The sequence below is a fragment of the Branchiostoma lanceolatum genome, chromosome 1, assembly GCF_035083965.1.
Source record: "Branchiostoma lanceolatum isolate klBraLanc5 chromosome 1, klBraLanc5.hap2, whole genome shotgun sequence".
NCBI classification, from domain to species: Eukaryota; Metazoa; Chordata; class Leptocardii; order Amphioxiformes; family Branchiostomatidae; genus Branchiostoma; species Branchiostoma lanceolatum.
In genome coordinates, this window is record NC_089722.1 from 6,433,379 (window position 1) to 6,443,854 (window position 10,476).

The 10,476-nt window shown below is 41.8% G+C and overlaps 2 protein-coding genes across 2 annotated transcripts in view; one reads left to right on the top strand and one right to left on the bottom strand.

Moving 5' to 3' along the window:
- The window catches only part of LOC136426457 (fibrocystin-L-like), an 80,472-nt gene extending 76,676 nt beyond the window's left edge, over window positions 1–3,796 (top strand). The window contains exons 81-82 of the mRNA XM_066415157.1: window positions 1,081–1,178; window positions 1,726–3,796. Coding sequence (XP_066271254.1) covers window positions 1,081–1,178; window positions 1,726–1,884 — 257 coding nt within the window. The 3' untranslated portion in view covers window positions 1,885–3,796. The remainder of the gene's footprint in view (window positions 1–1,080; window positions 1,179–1,725) is intronic.
- A 516-nt stretch (window positions 3,797–4,312) lies between these two features.
- LOC136431281 (2-Hydroxyacid oxidase 1-like) lies at window positions 4,313–10,449 on the bottom strand. Its single transcript, XM_066422617.1, has 8 exons — window positions 10,232–10,449; window positions 9,247–9,398; window positions 8,050–8,305; window positions 7,399–7,559; window positions 6,552–6,643; window positions 5,943–6,101; window positions 5,530–5,599; window positions 4,313–5,221 (listed from the first exon to the last, which is right to left on the bottom strand). Exons 1-8 carry the CDS (start codon window positions 10,372–10,374, stop codon window positions 5,124–5,126), a joined length of 1,131 nt encoding a protein of 376 aa, XP_066278714.1. The 5' UTR covers window positions 10,375–10,449; the 3' UTR covers window positions 4,313–5,123.
- Window positions 10,450–10,476: the final 27 nt, after the last annotated feature.

Here is a 10,476-nt window from a genome sequence, read left to right on the forward strand (position 1 = left end):
TAGTAACAGTTACGCATTGCCAAGCAATTGGGTGAAATTCGGGAATGGTCAAACGTTTCAGACAGCATCCGCTGTCTTTTGTCAGTGACTGGATGAGGAACTGGAGTTACCATGGTTTTGAACCAAAACTTTGAATTGATATGTTGATGATGTGAAGACTCACCAAACTTTTGGCTGACTCTACAGCCTTTGTCAAAATGACTGACCCAGTAGTTCAGTAGAGTGGAAAGAAACTTTAGTGAGTCTGCATCAATTTTTGTCCTACTAAATGGAGAACACTTTTCTTAAGATTGTTTTTCCTGCTGTTTTCTTACTGCTCTGACATTGTACCAACAATAGCATGGTTTATCCATCTATTTCATCAGCCTCTCGGAAGCCAAGTCCTGTACCTTCTCAGAAAACTGGACGTTCGTCGTCTGCTGATACTGGCGTAACGTCAGGCGGTCCGCCTAGGCAATCCACCGACATCACTCCTTTTTCCTCCACGGACGGTTTTTCTATTTCTCCTTCCCTCCCTCCTTCTCTCCCTTCATCCCCTCTTTTTGTTAAGACAGGAGGACTTCGACGGAGAAGTGATTCTAGTGCAAAGAACCAACCTGAAGGTAGACAAGGAAGAGCACTTCACAATAACGGTGACACTGGTGGTGCTGATATCACAGTGTTTTGCTGTTTCCCATACTTTTTTCCTTGTTCTTTTAATTGTGTTTTAATCTACAGGTTGCTGATGGTGAGATAGTGGGGTGTTATATATGGCACCTCCAGAAACTTATTCTCCAGGGTGACTCATATGCTACATGTAGAAAATAACTTAAAATTTGCTGTTTCATTATACTATTTCTGTTCTTATTGTCTTTTTCACACGACAGGAGTTGCATCAACAGTACATGCCCCCTGCTACACATGTTCTGTTATCAGTTCTTGCCTTTGTTTGTTCATGTGAACTTATTTCAGGTGGTTACGTTTGAAGAATTGATAAGAGAAGAAGAGCACGCATCACCTAGATAAATTGTCTTTTAACTAAGCTTACTGTTACATGTACATTAGTTAATAATCATGGTAATTGTTCTTCTTCCCCTTCAGCCAATGGCTGTATCCTGCTGGACGTGGTGGCTCAAGGTCATGACTCCAGGTTCTTCAAGCTGGGGCAGCACAATGTCAAGGTGTCAGCGTCACTCAAGGTCAGTCTGACAATTCAGTTTACAGTACCTTATGTTTTGATTCACATGGGACATTCTGAGTCTCTAAACCATCAAAGTGATTCTGCAATGAAGGTTACACAACTTGGTTATACGATACATGTATGTGAAAAAATAGGTAACTCAAGCAACTGGACAGAGTTTTAACCGGTCAAAGTGATAACCTGACTGGCTGAGCTGTTGAAATGTACAAAACTGTTGTGACAGATATGTGGTGTTGAATGGGCGAGTGGCTATGCTAGTGGATACGAGATAGAGAGCTCATGGGTTTCATTCCTGTCATTTCTTGCTGGACTTTGTGTCCTCGGGAAAGGCACTTTACACGACTTTCCTCACTCCACCCTTGTGTAGAAATGGATACCTGACTTGAATTGGGGAGGTAAAAGTCGGTAGAAGGAGATGGTTGGGCTCAACTGTGCCCAAGACACAATGGATTATCAAACAACCCACTGCCCCTATGGCCTTAAAAGGCTATGAGACTACCTGTATATCACACAGTCATGTACTAACTAGAATGTTGTATGTTCAGGACCTGAGGAAGGAGCTGAAGACTGCCTTCCCGCGCCTCCAGACTGGACAGTTCGTGTACCTGAACGCCACCATGACCGACCGCATCCCAAAGAAACGTGAGGAGTTCCTCTACATGCGGGACATGGGCAACGGTCCCATCATCGTCCGCCTGAACTAAGACGGTTGTCTCACTGGACTGCAGCACATTGATGGCCTTGCTGCATCCTAAATTGGATTCATTTTACCCTCGGGGTTGTCTCCAGGACCCGACCCTCTGTCCTGGGACCGAAATTTGTTTGTTAGAATAGAAAAAAATTTATCCAAAATATCTGAACTTCATGACATGAAATTGATAAACATGTTTTTTTGTAAGATTAAAATGACAGATTCAATAGCGAAAATTAACAACATGGGCTCCCAAACAATGAGTGGGAAGGAAAAAAATTAAAGCTGGGGACAGCCCTGGTTACCCTTGACTTTATGATGGGAATATCATGCTAAATGTACAGGATGATGATGATATTCGTCCATCGTAGTCGATGATGACCTTGACTTCAGTCACCCTTGTGAGTCTAGGCATGGATAATCTGTCCAGTCTATCCATGCAAAATGTATTATTAAAACCACAACAAAACACACAAAGCATAGAAAGATTTTTTTATCAATGAAATTTGTTAGATCCTCTATCAAATTGCTTGACCGTAGTCTCCCATGTGCTGTAGCTTCAGTTCAATGCCCGTTTTTAAGGTGCGGAACGCTGCCCTACTGCAGGACAACCACTGCAACAAATGAAGGAATCCGCAAAAATGCCTTTCCTGATTATAGCTTTAATCCTATCATGAGATCAAATGCATGACAATCATTTAGAGGAAGAATGAGTCCAACAACATGAAAGGAATGTAACATTTTAATTGTTCAAGACTGAGCAATTTAAGGTTAAGATTAAGGCTTATGACATCTCTTGATTTCAAGGATTTAATTGATTCAATTATTTTTTGCATGCGCTTGTTAGAGAGTTTAAACCACTATGATAAATGTGTGACTTTGATATGTATATTATAATGACCTAGTCCTAATGATACTTATTTGGATCCAGAATAAACATTCCTCTGTAAAGCAGATGATTTTTTGTAGTCCTACGTAGCAACATCATAAGTCATATAAAGACAAAATTACAGTGATACAAGTTAAACATGCTGGCATGGTCTTTTTGACACTTATTTACATTTGAGCATAATTTCATTATTTGAAAGTAGATATTCTATAATCTGTTATATGGTGTTTTACATTTTACCCAGCTACCTAGGTTGCTTGTAGAGTACGCTGTCACTTTTCAATGGTTTGCTTATCTACTATAATTATATCTACCAATTATATAATTATGTATGCTGTCTTATATGTATTCACAAGCCAGATACAGGCTTATATTGGCGTTGTTTCTCATTGAAGAACATAGTATATTTTTCTGGAACAAAAACTTATATCTTTGCAGTTGGAGTACAAAAATTATGGAAGAAATATCAGTAAGAGTGTTTTTTGATGTACAAATTTCTAAAAGCTTTATTGTGTACTCAGTAAGTAGCATTTGCAAAGAGAGATATTTACTTTTGAAATTCATCAGAACTATATGTATCGTCTGAAAATTGTCAGTTGAAAAATTGTAACCTCCAATTGCGTCATTCTGCGAAATTAAAATCTTACACAATACATTATAAGCAGCTCTTAGACTTCTCCGAAAATCACGTGATATTATTGCATTACACTTTTCCAATCACTAGACATAAACCCCAAGTCGGGTTTGCAAAATACGTCTGCAATAGTTGAAGGCCACTCCAACTCTCTATTTTAGTTTTCAAAGAAAAAACACCGCATTGTACATGTAGGTTGACATTGGTGACTGAAAGATGTTTATTGTATAAAATCATCATCAATGACTGGATCAAAGAAACAACTGATTGAATTGGTGTGGCCTTAAGGATTAGTAAATCACTGCAAGTTTTTGCCACAATTTAGTTTCTACATATGCCTGTAAATATGTGCGCTTTTGCATGGTGTTTATAAAATGGAAAAAATAAAGACATCTGTCTTTATTTCTGTGTTTTCTGTTGTTTTTCATACGTTATCATGTAGACAGCACCTTTGGCATAACTCAAATGGAGATATTTTAGTGTCGAGGAAAGTCTTATTTGGACAAGGCTGATGGTTAACAGTGAAGTCAGTTGTAAGAAATCGGATGTCTCCAAGCAGATGTTGGGGTGGCAGATCGTAATGTGAAAGCCAGGATTCTCTGATAGTGCCTTACCCGATACCTTCCACACATATAAACATCATCATATCATCTTGTTGTGAGAGTGTCACAGATGGACATCACCCTCCTCCAGTCCTCCCTGTCCTCCATTGCCCTTGGTAGTTCGTCTGGTGTGCATCCTGCATCATCACACAGCTAGTGTATGTAGGTCGTGTGAGGTCTTCCTACACTTGCATGCCCATGTTTTGGTGCATATTAACAGTTGAGTAAAAAGTTCAGAGAAAACGGATGATATACCCTTTAAAAATTGGTTCAGCATCTAAAACATCTCGCAACCAAACAAGAACGACAGAAAAAGTAACTGATATAGTTTATTTTGCGGTGGTATTTGCATTGTGTGAATTCTACATGTGTCGGCAGCTATCTAAGAGTGATCAAATCTACAGTATATTGATCGGTTTATGTTTATTTTGCTTTTTACAGTGCCATTCAGCACAACACCTTTCGTATATATATCTACAACATGTGATTTGAAAGAGTGCAATGTGCTTTTAATTGTGCATGGTTATTCCAAAGGTCACACATCTGTCTAAGTCTAATGGAACAACCAAGAGAATGCCTTTACTCGTATGCCAAGATACAGAATCTCGGGTTCGGAGTTTTCATTGTTTTGGTTTCAATAAAGTGCTATTTTGAGTGTACTGTGAGAGTCTTCAACTGTTAGATCTATAGAGACGTCTCAGAAGGTCACACCTGTATATTAACAGGTTTGCGATAAGCGAAATCTGTTATAAACTCGTCAGCATCAACGGGCGCAGCCATCTTGGGGTTGCTGAAACTTTAATCATCATAATCATCATCAAAATGGTTTATCACTCAACAGACCTGGCAACACTACATGTATGCTGAATTGCGCCCATTGTTACATTGTCATCATACATTTCTTACGAGACTATATTGCACTTACTAGTATTTCGAGATCAATGATATTAGCTTTTAAAAATACTTCTACAATCATAAACCTAGACATACATGCACAACATTATGTCCATTGATTATGAAATAAAACCAATTTGTCAGTACTTTACAATAAAATCGCTGTGTCAAGGCGAAAAGACTAGATTTCATTGCAGAGGGAATATATTCCGTGTATGACTTGGTCCAAAGAATCAATATTTAGACATCTGCACAGCTCGGACAGCTGGTATGCCATAATACGACTGGTGTACAACAAGTGACGGCTGGATGTCGGATATCTTGGCACAGCCTGGAAACATGAAATAATCATGTTAAGAAGATGTACTAGCAGTGGCGCAGAGTGATTATATGGCTCATATATGGTATCAAATGCTAACATACTGAACTAGGAATGTGTTCTAATCGAAAATACACTACACATTACTTCTGATACGACTGCCTGTCGTACGCCCTTAATCGTATATACCATACGGACTGAATATACGTACCTTTCCTGTACATGTGATACGTGCTGACGAGTTACAAATACAGTTACATGCACCATGTGATATATGGACTGACAATACACACATACCTGCCCTGACTAGTTAAACATACCTGTCCTTGCCATGGCCAGACTGAGTTCATCTGTCAGAATCTGTAGAACCTGCTCGACTCCTTCTGCACCCTAAAAAGAAAACATGAATATAAAATTGAAATATCATCAAGAATCCTTCAAAACAGAGGTGATGCGGCTAAGTCATCGGAACTAGTCAAAACTATAATGCAAGAAACCGTCCAGGGAGGAAAAAAAGAAAGGTAGGCAACAGAAAAGATGGGAGGATGATACTAGTGTTAGAGAATGGACAGGCATGGCACTAAGGGCCAGGGAAACACCAAGAAAAAAACTGAGAAGGGTAGAGGAAACTGGTTGCCTGAACGTCTGTGGTGCTAAAATGGTCAAATAGGTTAGACTAAGGGATGTATGGGATGATATGAGATCAAACCTCTAAGCCAAATGTCCGACTTACATTGTGTGCGAGACCCCAGAGTGCGGGCCTGCCGATGAACACACATCTGGCCCCCAGCGCCAAGGCCTTCAGCACGTCCGTCCCAGTCCGGACCCCTCCGTCCACGTAAACCTCCGCCTTACCGCCAACCGCGCGGATGATGTCGGGCAGGACGTCAATCTGTAGAAATATCCATGTACTCATTTATTCAGGCCATTGTGGCTTGATCTTGTGGATGATCATCCGTGCACGCATCGATTTTAAAAAGCACGAAGGGAATTGTGCCACTTTGTTACACCATCTTCTGAAACAAGACAGCCTATCTCCTGAAAGAGTAAGACTTCGTGCACATTGAGTTTGTTACACCGTCTTATAGAAAAGGTCTACTCCTGGTTTGGCGTCTTTTCGTCTGGTACAAACAAGTGATTTGAGTCAACATGGAGATGTTAAGCAGGCAATATACTGTTTCAGTAAATTAAGCCTGTCCATATTGCCAGCCTGTAATTTACATGATGTTTATGTTGTATCACGGTGTGTTCTACTTCAGATATCTACAATAACACTGTTCAAACTGACTATCATGGCGTTATAGTAATCGTTTAGTCATGTTAAGCGGGAGTTTCTCCTCACCGTTGCCGGTACGCCGTCCTGTTCCCTCCCGCCGTGGTTTGACACCAGGATGCCGTTCACTCCGCGTTCCACAGCCATCCTGGCGTCTTCGGCTGCATTCATCATACAGTACAGTTACAAAAACGTTGATCATAGAGTACCCATCAGGTTTGTTCTGCATTGAAGAGTACAAGCTGCATATCCGGACAGATTTATATGATCGAGCCACACCGGGAAGGAACCCTACCCTTTTTGATACGTCTGGTGGGCTCTTTTACTTGCTCGAGGTGTGGCTCCCCTCAAACACGGGACCTCCATTCAACGTTTTATCTGAGGAGCGACGACTTTCCTCACTTTTTGATACGTCTGGTGGGCTCTTTTACTTGCTCGAGGTTTGGCTCCCCTCAAACACGGGACCTCCATTCAACGTTTTATCTGAGGAGCGACTACTTTCCTCACTCATGTGAAAATAAGTACCTAGCTTCGGTTCGGGACGTCCCTCGGATGAAACGTTGAATGGAGGTCCGTATCCGGATACGCGAGCCAGATTGCGTTCCTATCAGGGTTCACCCCGCAGCTAATCCGGATAAATCCACCTCCAGATGTGGATACGGCGTATCCGGATATATCCAGATTCATATCCGGATTCAGACGTATGGTTCATGGTAGGCTTCTACCCCGAATCTGGATATATCCGGATACGCGAAGCCTAGTATGAACGGGGTCTAAGATGCCCAAAGTAACAGTTCCACAAGCAACGAGAAAATTTTGAAAATTGTATCCAGTTGCTGACGTAAGTGCTACTTTGCATAATTTTAAATTTGCAATTATAACTTGCAATTGGGTAAAATAAACTGTTTTCCACTACCTGAGAGAACCCCCTTCAGGACGACAGGCAGCCTGGTGTTGTCTCGGACCCACTCCACGTCCTCCCATGTCGCCGGTTCCTTCACAGCAGCTCTCAAACGCTCTCGGTACTCCGTACTACCGACGGCATGGGGCGGTTCTACGTCGAAGATGTTGGGAAACCTAGTATTAAAGGAGGACAAGAAACTCAATACAAATGTCCGAAGTAAAGTTTGATTTATATTTTGTGGATACTTGCTATCCAACTCAATTGACACGACACATTCACTTGGATTGCCGACTGGTATAGACATCATTCACTGAATTTCTTCATTCAGAAATCTACTTATTGATGAAAAAGGTATCGTACACTAATTAGTATTGGTCGAGTGAGCAAGTAAAACACTTACGCGGAATCCACCATCATAACCTAGCCTCTACCAGGCTCCGTCCTATCGTTGGGAAAATAGTAGAAATCGGCCGAGGTACTCCGCTATACACTAGTCCGCTATACAGTCAAGTTCCGTTCGCTAATCATAACCTGCCCTCATGTCGCCAAAACAACGGCACCGACTGTGAAGTTCATGTAGTTTATGTGTCGCTGTTAGACATCTATGAAATCACATTCTGCTGTGGTTCTCCTTTTTTATTGCGTAAGATAAAGTTACATTACCTTAGAGGAACCGGGTACGGTCTAGGCCCAATCCTCTTGTCAACAAAAAATGGCTGAAAAGACTGGTCTATGGTGAGGAATATGGCGGTGTATCCCGCCCGCTCCGCCCGCTCCAGCTGGCGCTTCATGTGGCGACGGTCTTTGTAGAACAGTATGTAGAACCAGCGGATCCCGCTAGGGGCCGCTTCAGCAAACTCCTCTATGGAGTGGTTGGCATACGAACCCAGGACCATCCCTGTGTTCATAGCGGCGGCGCCTGGAGTGAGAACGACTTCTTAATTCAGTCACAAACAGGAAAATATATGGACTAGAACTTGCAGTTCTGTGTGACCATATTGAATGAGCTAAGCTAAAGGGAGCTCTTCGCAATATGCAAAAAAGCAATTTATTCTAGGAGCTAGCCAACGCGCCCGCATCAAGAACAAGTGTTCCGTGACCTCACTCCCCCCATTAAATATTCTAACTCTTAATCAACTAACACCTGTCACAAGCATGGGATTAATTAATATCATTTACTTTACGACTTTAAATAATTATGAAACTTTTGCACTTATTCTGCAACTGAGGCCAATATTTGCATAATTGCTATCTGATAACGTTGCACCGAACATAACATACATATGTTACATGTTCCAAAGTCGGTATGAAATTATGGAAAACGACCTAATCTGCTTAATTGATGAGTAATTCTTGAATTCCAGTGTTTTAGCTACCTGCTGCCACATTTGCATAGACTACCTGCATGCTAAATATCATGAGAATCCATCGTTCCTTTATTGAGCTATTCTCTTGGGAAAAATTCTAACAAAACACCCCTGCAGTTCTGGAACAAGCTGCTAGGGGATTCAAACTTACGCCACTTCTTTCTGAGCACAAGATCGACCATCCAAAAAATGCGACTATCACAATAGCTTGGCCAGAACAGAAGAGTCTTTCTGCTGCAGTACCAAGGTCACATACAAGGAGACCAAAACTTGAGTTCCTCATATGTCTTCTAGTTCATTTATAAGGTTTTAATAAGAATTACATGTGTCCGTTGATCATGCCCTGTCAATCTAACGGCTAACATGACTAGAATATGCACGATAGAACTAAATTTCAGTAAACGGAACAGCTAGTAAATCACGAGGAGTTTTAATATTGTTAAGGGTTTGTTTGTCTTTTTATATTTTCCACTTGCTTGCACTTATAACTCACCCTTTGCGGTCGCCAACTCCGCGTCAGGATGAGCGAATCGGTGAAGGGCAGTTGGCCCGATGGCTACCGGGATATCCAGCCTGGTCCCCAGTACCGTTACCGAGGTGTCCCGGATGGACACGTCACGCAGGTTCCGCGGGATGAGGCGGTATCTGAGCGGGATGTAACGACATGCTTAGAACTTAAGGTATAGAAATTATGACATAACCTATCTAGAAACAATAGGTTTTGGACGAACAGAATCTGTAATCTACACAGTGATGGGCCAGGTTTGATAATGTAGCGCCACCAGTTCTTGTCCAATTTATAAAAAAAGTCATTTATCTTAAGTAAACCCATTTCATAATTCATTGCTTTGTATAAAGGAGAGCCATGATCAAGGATCATACTTATATCGTTCTCTATGCTCATGGGAACGGACTTTTACGTAATCCATCTCGACATATTTGCATGACCCAAAGCTGGCGATATTTGGTTGCGCACGACAACTGGCAACATTAACACTACGTTACATGTCGATTTAATAGGTTACTAGTCAGTGATATTTTGCTCGGCCCTTGCAATTGGGACTTGCGGTTAAAGGGCAGTCTTTGCCCAAGAGTCTTTCAATAACAAGTGAACCAATGAGGTATTTTTAGGAGTTCAGATTTGTCTGATATAGTCTGTAACTGTGTATTTAATGATATCTTAAGACCGACTGGTGGTAACGTCAAAGCAAGTACTCTCCAAACAGAGGTTGTTGAGGAAAATTGTGACCTTTTTACCGGATACCATATGCCCCTTTTGCAGTCAGCACTATTGTCCAGGGGGGGGGGGGGGGGGTAGCCATATTCTTCTCTGTAAAAACTTTAAGGGCGTAGAGAAAGATATAGGGCTCCGTCGAGAGTCCCTGGTAGCAAGTATCCTCGCGACCGCGTGGACTTTAACCCCGACACACAGACACACCTGCAAGTTATAATGGTGAACTGTAGCGTCAACTCCTTACCGTCTGTAGGCTTCAAGGTTATCTTGGTACGTTTGTCCGTCTGCAGAAGTCCGACTGTAGTACGCCCAGGCATAATCCGGCAGCCTCTCACGTGCAGACTTCTCAACATCTGCGATAGAAGTTATTAGAGCTGACGTAGACATCGTGGACTAGACTCGAACTCGGAGAACCGTTGCTCTCCTACGTGACTTCCGATAGTTACTGACGGGGCTCAATGTCGTCATGTTTTGCTTCCAGGTCACCAA

What these genes read in the sequence shown, in the direction of transcription:
- LOC136431281 (XM_066422617.1), bottom strand. Translation starts at nt 10,374, where the DNA reads ATGTCTACGTCAGCTCTAATAACTTCTATCGCAGATGTTGAGAAGTCT. An exon ending in TCTGGGGTCTCGCACACAAT is followed by an intron (nt 5,600 to 5,942) that starts GTAAGTCGGACA and finishes TTTTCTTTTTAG; the next exon opens with GGTGCAGAAGGAGTCGAGCA. An exon ending in TCTGGCCATGGCAAGGACAG is followed by an intron (nt 5,222 to 5,529) that starts GTATGTTTAACT and finishes TCATGTTTCCAG; the next exon opens with GCTGTGCCAAGATATCCGAC.